General features: G+C 44.3%; 1 protein-coding gene across 1 annotated transcript in view; it reads right to left on the bottom strand.

Annotated features, from left to right (window-relative positions):
• CDH13 (cadherin 13) overlaps nucleotides 1–17,309 on the bottom strand; it is a 1,013,115-nt gene that overhangs the window by 556,398 nt on the left and 439,408 nt on the right. Inside the window, exon 4 of the mRNA XM_060130816.1 lies at nucleotides 1,121–1,237. Within this exon, the coding sequence (XP_059986799.1) occupies nucleotides 1,121–1,237 (117 nt within the window). The remainder of the gene's footprint in view (nucleotides 1–1,120; nucleotides 1,238–17,309) is intronic.

Genomic DNA, 17,309 nt, shown 5'->3' with positions numbered 1-17,309 from the left:
ATCCACCTCATTCTTTTGCACCTCCAGGCTTTGGCACACGCAGTTGCCTCTGCCAAGTCTATGGTTTTCCCAACCTCCCCTTGGCTATCCCTTTCTCATTCTTCCCGCCCCCACTCAAACGTCAGGGACACGACCCAGCTGCTCCCGGTCATTTGTGCCGAGATTCCCTCCTCCCTCTTCACCCTGGTCCTGCCATTTACTCTTCTTCACATCACCCCGTGTCTGTTACTCACAGCATTTGTTATCCTCTGCAGTTTTCTCATTTATTTACTCATTGAAAAAAATCTATCTCCCCACTAGAACACAAGCTCTATAACAATAGGGGCTTGGATGCTTGTTCACACCTCCACTAAACCCATCTCAATCTTGCAGTCTGGCATATAACAGGTGCTCCTTATGGATTCAATGAATAGATAAACAATCCAAGAGCACCAGCCATTCAGATCATCCACTCAACTAACCACCATTGCTCAAATCCCGAGATCATTGAAAAATATGAACTGGTGAAAATTCAATTCTCCATGTCGGCTTTCCTATGGGGAGAGGATGTGCTGACCAGGCAACATCAGTATTTCTGCCTATTTAACAGTGACTATTTCTTCCTGGAAAAGTTGTTTCTCTGATTCATGTGACAGTGCTTTCTGGATCTGGTTAGTATGGTTTAGTTCCTTTGAGCTAGTTTTGCTTTTAGAGAGCTGACCCAATGGTGCTCCTGCACCTACACATTTGAAAACTAGGATCTAAATAAAAGGACACATATCATCATCCGGGTATACTAAGGGGACTTAACTGGCTGACGGCCTGGGCATCATCTACAAAAGCGGTGAGTCTATTTCTTAACCAAAGACATCCTCATGTCACAACTCTTACATCATTATCTACCATGTAGATCTCAAAATCATGACAAAGGTGTTGTTGTGTTTTTTTGTTTTTGTTTTTTGTAAATTCCCTTTTTCATGACCTTTGACTTTCTTTTCTTGGCAAAAAAGTTTGGCCTCTTACCACAGAGGATCTGAGGCCAATTCCTGCTGGTCGCCAAGCCAGTCGGAGTCAGCTTGTCTCGTGTATGCTCATCTCACAACAAAAGCATGCTTTAGCGGTTTTCTTTTGTCTGACTTACCTTGCCAACATCTCTTGGGAAAGGTTGTCTCTGATTCTCTGGAATTAAAATGGGAGATACCACAATGGACCTCTTTTGTCTTGGGACAGGAGAAGTTCTTTCAAATTTAAATATATCCTAAAAGAGAAAAAACAAATCAATTGACTAAAATTCCCCACGGAGAAGATGTATCAGTCTGCTCTGAGATATGGCTCCTTTGTTGTGAAAGCATACAGCTGTTTGGACATTGTTAATTTTATTCTATCAAACCTCATTAGCGTTAGCAAGTACATCATTAGAATTATACTAAAGCTGACATTGTGATTCACAATGACTATCATTAAGCTGTTTAATCCCATCTTCTGAATCATTCTATTCACAGTGTCAGTCTTGATTTATACATCCTTCCATGCTTGTGTATTCCCATTCTTAATCTGTCAAGTGAGGAGATACTTGGCTGGTCACTAACCCACAGAACTCGCTGGGTACAAGTGTGACTCTCCTCACGGCCAAATGCAAGGTCCTCACAATCACAAATGAATAGGGATGAGGGCTAATCACAGCATTGCAAACACAATGTTCCACAATGTCAGGCATTATGGAGACTCTTAGTCAATGTTCTGTCAAAGTCTGTTTGCTATTATTAGTGGGTCCACTACTGGAACTCACTCCCCATGCAGTATGTCCCAAACTGCAACCATTGGAACAACACTGTGAGAATTTCTGTCTCATCTGTAATTCACCTTTTTAATTGAATAAATGGATGCAAAAAGGGAAACTTTGTGTCATTATTTTAAATATAGTACCAGTATGGCTTCTCATAAAAAGTACGAAAACATAAAAATAAACAATGAGATCAATGATGTTATTAAATTTGAGCTGGACTTAGGTGGGTGGAAAGTTTCCTCTTTTTGAAAGGGAGATAAGAAAAGGCTAGAGGGGTGTTAAAGGGTTGTTAGCACTGAGCTGAGACTTTCTCCTTGACCCAATCAGAGGACTTAAAGAGAATTAAAAATGGGACATCATTTTCAATATATAAACCAATCATATTCAATACCACACACTAAGATTACCTGAGGTACCACCAAAAGCAAGCATCTCAAATTCTGGACAATAAGTTCCTATGAAAATCATGTGGCAAATTATATTTAAACACCATCACTGACCCATGCTCCATAAAAGTGTATGCATGTACATGTATATATGTTATATGATAGTGATATGGCTTTATACGTATATGATAGTTTTATTTTTATTATTTTAAAAAATATCTACTTATTTATTTGGCTGCAGCAGGTCTTAGTTGTGGCACATGGGATCTTTAGTTGTGGCATGAGGCATCTTTAGCTGCAGCATGCGGGATTTAGTTCCCTGACCTGGGATCGAACCCAGACCCCCTGCACTGGGAGCGCAGAGTCTTAACGACTGGACCACCAGGGAAGTCCCAATATATAATAATTTTAAAGGAAACTCTATATAAGAAAAGTCAAGTAGGAAAAAAGACCAGAGAAGGCTATGAAAATGTATATAGTCTTTCTCTTGATTTTGGTCAGATTGTAAACTGATGTTATTCTTGTGGAAAGTAATCAGGCAGTATTTATTTCTCAAGAACCTTACAAGTGTACATATCCCTTCACTCTGTAATCTCACTCCTAGGAATACATCCAAATGCTAAATTCAAAGGAGGAAAAAACTGAAAGCAGGAAGATGTTTAGTGAGACACTATTTATAAAGAGCAAAAATGGCAAACCACCTGAATGTTCAATTGCAGGAGAAGGTTAAATTTGGGTCCATCAGGAGACACTCTTAGGTGGTCACCAGTAAGGCAGTTGTAAAGACCACGTTCTAACCACTATGATCATCATTTGACTGCTTCCACAATCACAACCACAAACTATTATAATAACAACAATTTATTAAACATGTGTTGGGCCATGTGCTATGCACTCTACATGTGTCTTTGCTAATAGTTGCAATAAACTTCTCAAGTACATCCTAGCCGTCCTTAACCAATGAGAAATGTTAAGCTCTTAGAGGTTATATAAATTGCTGCAATTCACCTAATTAGCTGAGAGAATATGTAAGATAATATGTGTAGGAAAATACAGAATACCATATTGGCTGCCCTCTACTTTATATAAACTATACTGAACATAGAAGAATAATATTCAAAACCTCAATGAGTAAGTCCAAATAAAAGACTGCTTGGGGACTTCCCTGGTGGCACAGTGGTTAAGAATCTGCCTGCCAATGCAAGAGACATGGTCCGGGAAGATCCCACATGCCACAGAGCAACTAAGCCTGTGCGCCACAACTACAGAAGCCTGTGTGCCTAGAGTCCGTGCTCCACAACAAGAGAAGCCACCACAATGAGAAGCCCGTGGACCGCAACGAAGAGTAGCCCCCGCTCGCTGCAACGAGAGAAAGTCTGCACAGCAACGGAGACGCAACATAGCCAAAAATAAATTAAAAAAAAGAAAAACAAACAAAAAAAACACACCAACCAAATAAATAAATAAATAACCCAACCCCAACCATGTAGAAAACAGCAGAGAAAGAAAGAGAGAATGGGACAGTGAGAAGACAATGAAAAACAGAGTGGATTACATCCATAAAACACTGATGTATAACATCTGTAAAGAGGCTTATTAGGGAATATGAAAAGAACAGAAAACATGTAAAATACGTGTAATATACGAATCTTATTTACAATAAAAAAAATCTTGAAGCTTGTATGAAGGAAAGTCTAGGAAAGCACTTTGAAAACATTTAAAGTCCTATGCAAATGTAAGGGATTGGTGATTCTATAATAAGAGCAAAAGTAGGCTTCCATTCATTATGACGATATGTGTGAAAATGTATGTAAAGTAATGAAAAGCATACTCACTGTCAGTAACAAACATTCCATTGTTTGCAGTACAGAACTTATTTGTGTTTGCAGGCCTGTGAATGGGTGACAGGTGACCAGAGTGGTAAGGTTCCTGAGTCCCCATTTCTACCTCTGGCGTCCTCCCAGCTTACCAGCTACTGAAGCCCACACTGCCGATCCATTCCCTTCCCCCTCATAGCCCAGCAGCTTGGTAATAAGGACACCTGTGTAAACTCCCTGGCTCTAAAGTACCTTCGAAGAGAAGCAGGAGGCTCTGAGTCTCAGGATAGGAAACAGCATCTGGAAAGGAGGGGGTGGAGGTAGAGTGACCAATTGTAGAGAGGCCTCTGTGTGCACAGGACTCTCTGAGCCCACCATGGTGGGCAGGACTGGGGCATCCTTTTTCTTCCAACTCAACTTTTTTTGTGTTACAATGGCAGGGACCTCAACAAAAAATTGGTCCATGACCATGATTCTATGTCTGCGGCTCCACTTCTGTCTTTGTGATTTATGTGTGTCTCTATTAACTACGTGTTTGTGGACAGATGTCTACCTTTGGTCAGGTCTGTGGTAATGAGTCTGTCTGTGTGCTCTGAAGCCAAGTGCTTTTCTGTGACTGGGGCCATCGAGGAGCCATAGCATCTAATTTGATTGACAAATACCATATGCACATCTAGGCACGTGTGTGTGTGTTTGTATCTGTCAATCTATAATGTGAAGCCTTTGAATGCAACAGGATGTGGCCGTAACCTCAAAGAAAGACAAGATGCAAGCAGTGAGGTTTAAAAGTATGTGACTGGGCTTCCCTGGTGGCACAGTGGTTGAGAGTCCGCCTGCCGATGCAGGGGACGCGGGTTCGTGCCCCGGTCCGGGAAGATCCCACGTGCCGCGGAGCGGCTGGGCCCGTGAGCCATGGCCGCTGAGCCTGTGCATCCGGAGCCTGTTGCTCCGCAACAGGAGAGGCCACAACAGTGAGAGGCCCGCGTACCGCAAAAAAAAAAAAAAAAAAAAAAATATGTGACTAATTCAAGAGATGTTTACAGAAGAAGAGACAGAGGTGTGGGAAAGAACAGAGCATCAGGCTAAAGGAGAGGCTGTGTTAGGACTCCCTGTCTTCTGGTGTTGCCATTAGCAAGTGAGAAGTAAAACACTGCCTGCTGTATCAGTAAATAAAGGATCTAACCAGCACGTTACAGCTGCCTGGACGGTGCAGCCCAAGGAAACTCAGGATGAGAAAACACAGGATGCTGGCCCCAGATAGCTGAGGTGCATATCAAAGGAATGATTTCAGTGAACCCAGACTCTTGCATCTTCCCATACATAGAAAAGTGCTAAATTCCTTAACTTGAGATATCTAGTTTTCTTTTATTAACAGTAACCTTTTGTTCCAACTACCTGGTGTTGTTGAAAAACCTCCTCTATATCCTGGCTTCCCCCCGCTTCCTCTTCTGAACAGTTTTCTCAGCCTATATCTGAGATGCTGTCTCTGGGCTTGAAGTCCTAAGAATGTTCACCATATAAAACATAACTTTCAACTTTTAAGTTGTGCATCTTTTTTTTCAGCCGACACAAGATAGTGGGTAAATAGGAAAAAGGCAGTTCTGGGCACAGATGATGGGTGTTGTGACTTTGAGGGCAGCCAACATAGTTTTCTAGAGGGTGTATAAGTAGCTGCATTCGGGAGGGAGAGATGAATGGGGACAAGAAGTGTCACTCACGTACAAGAGCAGCTAGATGTGAAGGAGGAGCTGACACCATCCAGGTCATGTGGAGGGAAAAGGGAGGAACTCAATCATCCGATGAGTTTCTAAAAGGCCAGCAAAGGCCACAGAAAGGTTAGGTGGCAAAAGGAGGAAAACCAAAAGGACAAAGAGATGAGGATTTCAAAAAGGAGAGAGTGCACGGCCATATCACACAACTCAGGCGTCCCCTCCAACAGGCTGAACACTATGAGGAGGCTGTCGGGCTGACGATGAACAGGTAACGGAGGACTTTAGGAAGACAACTTTAAGAGTGTGTTAGGGTCCAGGGTCAGAGGAACCAATGAGAAGTGAGGGCTTTGGTGAGGAAGGAAAGAAGCTGGAAGAAGTTGGAAGTTTGTCAGCTCAAGGGGAGACCAGGAAGGGTGCTGGGCTGCGAGGTGGGGGTCAGAGGCAGGCAGCCATAGTGTTGGGTGAATGAAGACACAGAAGGGAGGTGACCCCAGAGGGAGACGGATGGCTGAAGGCAGTGGGAAGGGAGCGGATCAATGGCACGACCAGCCCCAGAGAGGACAGGGAGGGCTTTAAGGGGAATTTCTCGTTTGTAAATGACGATAACTCTCCTGTGCTCTTGGTTATCAGAATGAAATGAGAAATGGCACTTGAAGGTGGTCTGCACTCTCCAAAGAACAGCACAAAAGTGAAGGATGGTCTTATTCATACCAGGACAGCGGATGTGAGGAAATGAAGACAAGCCACTCGGTGCCTTTTAGGAGTGAGTAATTCAGCTGTGGGTGGCCTGACGCCAGATCTTAAACAGACACTTGCAGACACGCAGCCACCTCCAGATTTCTAGACTACTAGACACATGCACACTGACATCAAAGTCCTCTCTCACCAAACACAAACACTCATGCACTCGTGCACGTGTACACACTCAGAATCCATTTGATAGGGTCACACACATACACTGACACACACACACTCATTAACAGATGCACATGCAACAGACACACATCACATGCCTAGACCCAAGGACACACAACACACCTTCCCCCTGCAAACCAACACAGTTCCCTCAGCCACAGGAACACACACACAGACACGGGGCATGCAGAGGAAAGTGCACGACTAGCCATGTGCCTTCAGTCGGTGACCAATGATCCATCCACGTCTTTGAGCCTGGAAAAGCCGGAGGCTTGCAGGAGCCTCATCCAATCTTGCTTCAGTCAAAGGGCAGAACTCTGTCCTCTGGCAGACTCACTCATGCGGCATTTTACTACAGGGAATTGTCACCCTTACATAAATATCTCTCATCTCCCATGGGCTGACTGGGGCCCGTGTCTTTCTGTCGAAGGGTGTTGGGGTTTACAATCTCATTTGCTTTCCTCCCTGATTCTCAATCTCAGGAGAAATTGGCAGTGCATTAAAAGCAAGTTTCATGCTACATCACACAGTCCCAAAGAACACCTTGGAAATAATGAGGAGGCCCCTGCAACTGTGAGGGACAGGGGAGGGGTTGGGGGTGGGAGGGGAGGATGGGGGCCAAGGGAAGGAGGAAGCAGAAAGGATGAAGAACGTGACAAGGAGAGAAAGAGTGGATTTATTTTCATTCATTCATTTCTTCAGAAACTATCTGTGGATCCCTTCCTTCCTGCCAGGAGTAATTCTCGGCATCTGGGAGAGTGCAGTGCCCTCATGCAGCTCACATTCTAGATGGAGGAGACAGACAGTGAACACGGTCCAGGAGAACAGATAGGCAGGGAGGGCTCACTGTGCACAGAGGAGGGGAGGCCGGGACGGGCCCACTGGGAAGGCACCCTGTGGCAGGACAAGGCACCAGCAGCAGCAGGAACAGACCCTGGCAAGTGTGCGCTGCAGGGAGGCCTTGCCTGGAAGAGTGGAGGAGACAGTCCAGGGAGCTGGTAAAGGGAATTCAGATCCTGCGTGGCCAGCCACATAGACTGCAGAGAGCACTTGGGCTTTTACTCTGCGTGAGATGTGAGTCATGGGAAGGTGTTTTGTTTGTTTCTTTTTGTGGGTGGGTTTTAAGCTGAAGAATGACATGAACCCACTTACAATTACATATATATCTACATACACATATTTCATGTTGGCTGCCGTGTGACGAAGAGATTTTCAGGGTTAAAGTAAAGAAATGTTTATCTGTCGGGTTTCATTTTTCCAACCCTGTCTTCAGAGAGCACTGAGATTCCTCCTAAAATGCAAATCTGAGCTTTCGATCTGGGGAAAAGGAGAGTTGGGGGTCAACTTTCCCTGGTTGGAGTCCCTCTATCCTCCTTCCTTCCCACAGTATTTTTAATGTATTATCTAGGTACAGTTTAAGTACCGTTACATTTACCCATTTTAAGGGGGCAATGCAACGATTATCAGGAAGTTTACAGAGTTGTGTGATCATCACCACAAATTAATTTTAGAACATTTCCATCAGCCTCCAAAGAAACCTCATGCCCATATGCTCACTCCCCTGTTCTAAGCCCCAGCCGCCGGCAACCATCAATCTACTTCCTGTCTGTACACATTTGCCTTCTCCAGACATGTCATAAAAGGGAATCACAGTGTGTTTTCACAGTATTTTCATGGACTCTGCCTCCACTTCATAGTTGATTTGAAGATCATGAAACAGAAAGGGATACAGTTAGTGGTAAGGGGTGTGTAAGGCCAGCCCCCCGCCTCCAGGTGCTACCATGCTCGGGGGCACCCAGAGTCCCAACTGGCCCCAGGCTGGCCAAGAGCCCTGCTGTAATCGCAGTCCGTGTCTCCTCCGTTCACCTCTTCCCACTGCCCTCTCCTGCTGCCCTCATCTCTGTGTGGATGCAGACAGCCCTCCCCTTCTCCACAAAGATCTCTGAGTCGCAAGGTTTGTTCCCAGGGAAACCACCTAGGACACCGTCAAGGCAAGAGCTGTCCAGGGTAGAGACGAACTGGGCTGGTGTCCCAGAAGTGAAGGGGAACAGAAAGGTTTGGGCCCAGACTGGTGTTCTACAGCTGGGACCGCTCTCCATGTTTTGGCTGTCACTGCTGCCTCCCTCCACGTCCAGCTGAGGGCTGAAAACTCTTCCAAGAAAGTAGTGAGATTTGAGAGGAATAGCCCTGCTCTCTTCACAGTGAACCCAAGGCCAGACAGCAGCTCGGACCTGTCTTGCTACCTGGCAGAGGGCCCTCATGAGCCAACACCCAAAGGGGCAGGAAGTGGCCAGAGAACTCACATGTGCCCGCCCTAGCTCATGCCTCTGCATTAGGTAATAAATGCGAGAGAAAAAGAGCAACAATTTTATAAAGAAGCCACAAGCCACTGCCTTTGTTCTCTCTCCAACTTCGTAACTTTTGGGCAAAATTATGTGCTAAGAGAAGTTATTTTAACAGGGAAAAGCATCATAGATGCTGGCAGCATCCCTCTGGCTGAAGCAGGGAGTGCAGGGAGGGCAGTGCCACCTGAGACTTTTCAGCCTGGCCTGACTGTGGACAGTCTTGTAGATCATGTTGGGAAGGTCTGATGTGCTTCCCAGGCAGCGGGGAGCCTTTACCGGTTTCGTGCAAAGGTATGATGCTTTGGGTTTGAATTCCATGTCTGGTTGAAAGATCATGAGAATTATTCCTTTGATGAGTTTGAAGCCTGGGTTCTGGACTCAAGTCTGAAGGTCACAGCCTATTCCTTTCTTATCTTTCTAGTCCTAAAATATACTTGGCATCCTGGCCCTGGACTCACTGAGTCTGCCAAAGGAAACACTGCTATTTAGTGAGTAGCTATTATGTGCCAGGCACTGTGCTAGGCACACTGTGACATTATCTCATTTAATACATCCAACAACTCACAGGTAGAACCACCATGCCTGTTTTCCTGAGGTTCAAAGATATAAGAGACTTATCCGAAGTCACTTAGCTCTTAAGTGAGAGATGGGAACGCAGGCCTCTGTGACCTCAGTGCCCCCTGATCCAAGCAGGATGCTACTCACCTCCCCAGGGCTGTGCGTGGAGAGAGCGCCTTACTCAAATATAACTGGAGAATCACAACTCTAACTTTTGCAGAGGATACGTAGCAAATGTCAATCAGCCTCCGGCTAGAGGGAGCGGCTATACCTTTACTGCAGGGGGACAGTTTAATTGTCTGTAAATTTCTGCAAATGAATGGAGCAGCAGAAATCAATCTCCAATTTATCCCATTCTTGCAGCTGATCTCAATGTGCTGAAAGGTGCTGGGAGGAGGGTTCTGTGCTACTCAGTTCGCATTTCATATGCAATCAAATGCACCATTCAGCGTTGCTGTACCTGGGGTGAGATTTAAAGTTTGCTTTATTACCTTCTGGGGCTGAAGTTTGCCTACTTAAAGGAAGAAACAGTCCACAAACACCAAACTTTCAGTGGCAAATTTAGGAAGTCGGAGGGCCAATATAGTAAGTTTGCATCATTTCCAGCTATCTATTTTCCCAATATTCTGGAGGCCAAATGTCAGCTGAGCTGAGTCATCTGTCACAGGTTTATAGGACAGAGTTATGCTGACAATAAAATGGGGTGATATGGAAATTGTCCATTAGTATGGAAATGTGTATTGTGGAGCTAATTTTAAAGCTGGGGTGGGGTGGGGAGATGATGGCTGGTGGACTCCTAGGGTGCGGCAAAGCCAATCTACTATAGTAAATTATGCCACACCTGCTTTTCAAGGCCTGCTGTCACATAGCTGGGAGAAATGGGTGCAGACCACTGTTCCCGAGAGTCCCCAGGCACCATGGTTTTCCAGAAGTGACCACCAGTGACATCAGAAATGATTTCTCCAGTAATGAGTCACTATCAGGGGCTTTGGGGATGTCTGATCCCAAAAGAAGAAACCTCACAGTGACTGACAGTCCATAGCAGAGCATCTGAATGATTAGCACCAAAGAAGTAATAAATTCCCAATAAAAATAAACGTGACAGTCATTTCTGTTAAGTATGTTTAGGGTGGAAAAGAAATGGCTTTGGCCAAAGTAATCAACAGAGAAAAGAAAGTTTTACCACAGGAGTTTGCAATTTGAGTGATGACTCCAGAAGTTCTCTGTCCAGCAGCCAAATAGATCTTTTGAAACATTCTCCTTCCTCTCATTAATGCCGTTATTTGCTTCCCCTTGTGAAAGGATGAAGCCGCCAATGTTACCAAGGCCAGCGAGGGCCAGCAGGCTTGGCTCCCAATGGCGCTCCGACTTCAGGAGCCCTTACTGTCCTCCTGGGCTGTGGTTCTGCAGCACGAGCCTCCTCGGCACCCTCAGGTCGCAAAAGCTGGCTTCAGGGCTTTCCACCTACTGTTGTTCCTCATCATTCCTCCCTTCTTGTGCCTGGTTGACCCCCCGGATGCATCCGTGTACTCCCAGCTCAAGCACCCCTTCTAGACTCCTTCAGTTCTTCTTTTGCTGGGGGGGGGGGTTGCCTGCAGCCTGCCTGTTACATCCAGAGCTCTTATTCAGCTTCTGATTAATCACACATCCATTCAGTGTTTATCAATGTCTGCCTTCCGCACAGGCTACCAGCTCCATGAGGCCAGGCAATACGTCTTCCTGGTTTGCCGCTGTGTCCCCTGGTTCCCAGTACAAGGCCAGGCACATAGCAGGTGTCTAAAAAGTATTTTTTAAATACTATTAGATAAAAAAATTATTACATGAATATAGGGTTGTTGTAGAATTCGGATAATCCAGGTAATGGGCTTAGCATAGTGCCTGGTTCAGGGTATCTGTTCCACAGTTATGTCTGATAAGTACATGAATAAGATGCCTATGATTCCATGTTGATTTCCTCCTCAAGCCAAAAATAGCCTCTGTAACAAGACAATCACCACACACTGTTTGGATTCTTTGGCCCTTCAGTGTTTTGTGAAGTCGCTGAGTCTATAGAAATTTTTTAGAAAATTCACCCCTTGGACTGCCCGGCAGAAGACCATAGCTTTCTGGAAGAAATGACAACTGAGCTGAGACCTGAAGGCCAAGCGGGGTTCATCCAGGGATACGAGGAGGAGAGAGAGTTCCTGGCCAGGGACCCGCAAGTGAAAGGGCACAGAGGCAGAACATGGCCAAAGACCAGAAGGGCTGAAGCAGACGGTAGGGCTCCAGAAGCTTTGGGAAAGGCTGGAAGGGGAGGAGAGGGCAGGCCTCTTCCATTCTCACGGGACTGTTCTGAATCCTGAGGACCATGAGAAGCCCCTGAATGGTTTTAAGCAAAAGTCTGGGATCTGACCTTGTCTTTGACCTTGCCCTGTCAGAGCTGAGGGGCCACCCCTGCAGAACACATTTTCTTAAATAAACTTTCCTTCATGATATTTGTTATCCTTACTTGAAAAGTTGGACTTAAAAATAAAACACAAGTAAAACACCCTTCCCCCGCCCACACATATTCTACCACTTACTCTAAAACATCAATTTCCCCATGTTAGAACTGCTAGCTGAAAAATAAATAAATAAAAGCAAACGCTTTGGATGAAAATTTGCCAAATCACACTTCCAAGACGGAATTGCCTTCGAAATATTTTATGAATCTAGCAGGAGCAGTAACAACACAAATCAGAACTTGCTGGTTTCAAAAGAGGTGAAAAATGTTTTAAACATATTTACATTCTTTAGTTAGAGGTCCATTCAACCACGTGTGACGGTGATGGGAATATAATGGAGACAATTTTCCTTTATCTGCCCTGGCATTGATAAAATATTCATGTTAAAGAGCTACTTCTGAACACCTGGAGGCATCTTGCAGAGTGTTACAGATGGGCTTATTTTTCTAACACACATATGTAGTCCGGCCTCAACAGCTGTATTCATCTCAGTATGTATTCAGTATGCGTGAGCACGTAGCCCAGATCCCAAGCTTTCTGGTTGGCATGAGCTCATAAATGTGTGATTGGCCTTCAAAGAAAGTGCCTGTTAGAAAACCCCCATGTGGGAAAACAATGCTTTGCAATTCAGTGCGTACGTATTGGGTGTTCGTCAAATGCTTTTCCAGTGCAAGTTTCACAATTAATGATAGTGACTATCCTGTGGGTACCTCAAACACAACATGTCTTAAACCAAATTGAGTCCTGTCCTTCCACCCACTCTTGCCCAAACCCATAAGGCTTCTGGCTTCCCTTTTCTCAGCTGTTGAAGGGCTAGACGCTTATTTCCTATGGATGGTTTACTTCGTTTCCGCCATACCGCACTCCCAAGTGGTTGCCAACTCCTACAGATTCCACCAGGGGATTTTCCCTGGAATATACCCCTTCCTTCTCTAGAACCATGTTCCTGACATGTTGTCTACTCTCCTGTAGCTCACCTGCAGGTTCTTCATGACTCATTGTTCCTTTTTATATAGGAGCCCCCTGGATAATAGAATCACAACCAGGACCTCAACACTCTTAGTCTGGGCTTCCCGGAAGCAGACACTGAGGTAAGAATTTGGGGGCAAATAGTATTTTAATATATTTTCTGAAGTTTCTATAATGAACCTATTCTATTTACAATCAGTACAAAAAAAAAAAGAATTCATTTACTCACAACCCTGTATCAGACCAACAGAAATACTATTCTAAATATATACTATATAGAATAGTATTTCTGTTGGTCTGATACAGGGTTGTGAGTAAATTAATTCTTCCTTCCTGGTTTTAATATACTTTTTGCTCAAGTTGAAATTGGTCTGGATAATTTTGTATCTTGTGTTTTGAACCTAATGATAAATAGCAAGTTTTCTTCTCGCCCATGTTGCAAATTTTGTAAACATCATTTAGTAGCTGCGCAATACATCATGTGGATGCATCAGCCCGTATTTAACCATTCCCCTGATGTTATGCCCATACGTTTAGGTTCTTCCAATTCTGTTATTAAAATGCAAATAAAATATCATTGTATGCAAAGTTTTCTTTGCTTACTTGTTTTTCTCTAAACAGGATTCCTTAGAATGGACAAGCAAAAATGGGATTACTAGGTCAAAGCTGATGAACGTTGTAAAGGACCCATCCCATGTTGCCAAACCCCCAATCACCACTGGAAACAGATTTGATCTTGCCATGGCTGAGCATCCCCAAGTGGTTCCAACACACCTCTCTGGATGCAACTCCTACAGCTCCAACCATACTGCTTTTGCCCAAACTTGCCAGGCTCTCTGGTGACTTTACACCTTCATTGTCCTGTGTTCCTCTAACCTGGCTCTTCTCTTCTTACTCACCTGTAGCCCTGTCTGCCTGACTGATAACACACAGAAACACACACATACACCACCCCACAACAGGCGCCTATTATATACTATGCGTGTCATCCTCCAGTTCAGGGTACATAGTTGTTACTGGATAGTCTCTGTTAACTCTGGCTTTCTTCTGCCAGATCGCACTAGTATGCAAATGCATGCTTTAACTTTTAAACTTTAATTAAAAGGTTATTTAATAACTATCTATTTGCTTAATGAATGCCATCAAATAGCAGATGGCAAGCTGGTAGTATCTCTTTTCTTCTTTTTCCAAAGTTTTTGAGTTTTCCATTCCGTAAGGCAACTTCAGAGAAGAGGAAACTCTTGCATTTTTACATAACACCTGATGCATTTAATCATCGGATTGGACGGGACATCACTCTCCCCTCCCTTGCAGCTGAACTGCCTCATTAAATGGCAGAAGACCGTGCTGGCTGTGGCTGTGGATGGTACAGCCGCCCTGCAAATGAGGTTTGGCTTCACATGTGCCCGAGAGACTGGGTGATGATGGATGCCTCTGGGTTATTCTAGGATGGACTCAGAGAAAAACCTGTGTGACTTTATCAGGTCCAAAACCAAGTGCTTCTTTACTTTCTTAAACCAGCTTCTCAGGCAGAATCTTATGGTGATCCAGGGAAAGGAGGGCCCCTAATCAAACGTTCCCAATAGCAGGGGGGAACAGCGTGTTCCTGTCTCAGATAAAGTAATGGAGGGAGGACATTTAAGGCAGTGTCCTGTACGTGAGAAAAGGGAAAAGTACATATCACCAGGACTCATTCTCTGGATTTAGTCAATTTTTGAGACCCTTGTTCCTCCTGTTTTTATCTACTTTCTTTCTTTTTGTTAACTTCTTGATGTTATGGCTGCAAACTCTAAAATTAGAAAGCTGTTTCCCACTCTGGCCACAAAGTCGATTGCCTCCTTTGTCCAACTGATTTTCAAATATCCTTTATGACTGAAATTCAAGATTATTTTGCTTAAGGAGTTATGCTCAACATTTAACCTAAATCATCCTCTTTTCTTCCCCTCTGTAAATTTATTTTCTTTCATTGACGCCTCCCCCAAACTTTCAGTACTATTCCTCTTCCTCTTTTGTTAAAGACATTTTAATTAAGATACCAGGGTTACATGAGCCTACTTAAGCAATATCTCCCTTTTATCTAGCTCTCTTCAGTGAAGTCCCGAATCAGCAATGTGTCTTTCATCAGCCTGTTCCATGTCTCACTCCTCCCTTTGTTTTGTGGTTTTTGTTGAGTTACAGATCCTCACATTTTAATTCAGCCCCAACCGCTATTCCACACTACGCCATTCACATTACGAAATTTGTCTTCACAACGATGCGTGTAATGTCGCACGTCTCCCTACATCACTGATTACTGCGGCCTTTGAAGGTTCAAAGGTGTGTCAGATCTACCAGGAAAAAGAGGAAAAGAGACCATATTTGATATTTTCCAACATCTGAGGTTTCCTTGGGCTCAGTGGTTTGATGTTGGGAGGGTAAAACAACTGCTTTAAAAAGAGGAGAGTGTGTTATAAATATTCAGTTGCCATGTAATACTCATTCTTCCTTAAAAGACTGAAGGATAAGCCTCCTTTTTCAAAGCCAGGATTGACAGATACAGCAACTAGTTGATAATGGAGCACGGGAAATCTATTACGGGACCAAGAGAAATGTGTTAGCATCCCAGCTATCCTGTGAACATGCCCCACAGGACGGGAGAGATTTCATTTGTTTTCAAATACTTCTCCACATTAAATTCTTCAAGCATTTTACAAATAGAAAAATATCTTTGAAAATCAGTGAGTTCTAGATGATGAGAGAGAACATTTTTGAGTACTTACTATGGGTTAGACACTAGGTCTTACAAAGCATTTTTCTCTTTAATGTTCATACAGTCTCTGCAGGTACCATTACGCTCCCATGCTACAGATCAGGAAACTAAGGCCCAAAAAAGTTGCTCAAGGACATACTTCTGGCGAGTGGAGGAGCCAGGATTTGAACCTAGAGCATTTTATTTGGAGACTGGATTATTATCCATTCTACTTCTGGCCTTCTGTGTGTGCCACCTTTCCACATTAAATTTTTAACTACTGAAAGGATTGTATTCAGGATCTCTTCCAGTTAAACTTAACATGTATCACATTTATTCTTTATCTGGTCTATGGGCTGCATCTTCAATATATATTCAGAATTTGACTGTTTCTCACTCTGTCACCCTTTCCCAGCTGTCACCAACACCCTGGTCCAAGCTAACAGCCTCTTTTGCCTGGATTATAGCAAAAGCCTCGTAACTGGTCTCCCAGCTTCTTTCCTTGCCCCCACACCCCCTATATCACCCCCACAGCAGCCAGAGTGGTCCTGTTAAAACATGAACTGGATGACAACAATTCTCTGCTTTATAGCTTCCAGTGGGGCCTCCTAGCATTTCGAGTAAAACCAGTGTGGCCTGCAATGTTTTACATAATCTTCCCCTAGCCCCTGGCCCCCTGTACCTCAAGTCCCCTTGACTCACTCTGGCCCAGTCTACTCATACTGGCATCATGGAGTACAGCAGGTACATTCCACCTCAGGGCCTTTGCACCTCCTGCTTTCCCTGCCTGGAATGCTCTTTCCCCAGATATTTACACAGTTGCTGTATTAGTTTCCTATAATACAGCAACAACAGGGTACAACAAACTCAGTGGCTTAAAACAACACAAATTTGTTATCTTCCAGTTCTGGGGGGCAGACATCCCAAACAGGTCTCACTGGGCTAAAATCAAGGTGTGGTCAGAGCTGTGTTTCTTCCTGAGCCCCTAGAGGAGAATCTGTTTCCTCCTCTTTCCCACTTTCTAGAGGCCCCTGACATTTCTGGGCTTGTGGCCCCTTCCTCCATCTTCAAAGCCAGCACTGGAGCATCCTCAAATCTCTGTCTCTGGCCTCCTACTTCCCTCTGAGAAGGACTCTTGTGATTATCTAGGCCCACCAGGATAAGCCAGGATAATCTCCCAAACACAAAATCCTTAATTTAATCCCATCTGCAAAGTTGCTTTTGCCCTGAGGTGGCATCACAGGTTCCAAGGATTATGATGTGGACATCTTGAGGGCCATTATTCTGTCTACCATGGTACCTCTTTCACTTCATTCAGATCTTTGCTCAAACGTCAACCTCTCTGTGAAGGCTGCCCTGGCCAGTCTAGTCAGCATTTCTGGCACTCACTACAACTTCGTACCCCGTTCCATACTTTATTTTTCTCTTCTCTGCAAGGTAACAATCTACCATACTTATGTTGATTTATTTCATTGATTACTTGTCTCCTCCACTAGAATGTAAGACCCATCAACACAGGGATTTTTGTCAGTTTTTTGTAGCCGTATCCCCAGTGCCTAGACTCGTGCTGGCATATAGTATATGCTCAAAAAAATGTGTGCCATAATTTATATCCTATACCATAGGCTGAC

The sequence above is a fragment of the Lagenorhynchus albirostris genome, chromosome 19 (genome assembly GCF_949774975.1).
Source record: "Lagenorhynchus albirostris chromosome 19, mLagAlb1.1, whole genome shotgun sequence".
Classification (NCBI taxonomy): Eukaryota; Metazoa; Chordata; class Mammalia; order Artiodactyla; family Delphinidae; genus Lagenorhynchus; species Lagenorhynchus albirostris.
Note: the sequence above shows the minus strand (reverse complement) of the source record. Positions and strands in the feature narration are given on the sequence as shown.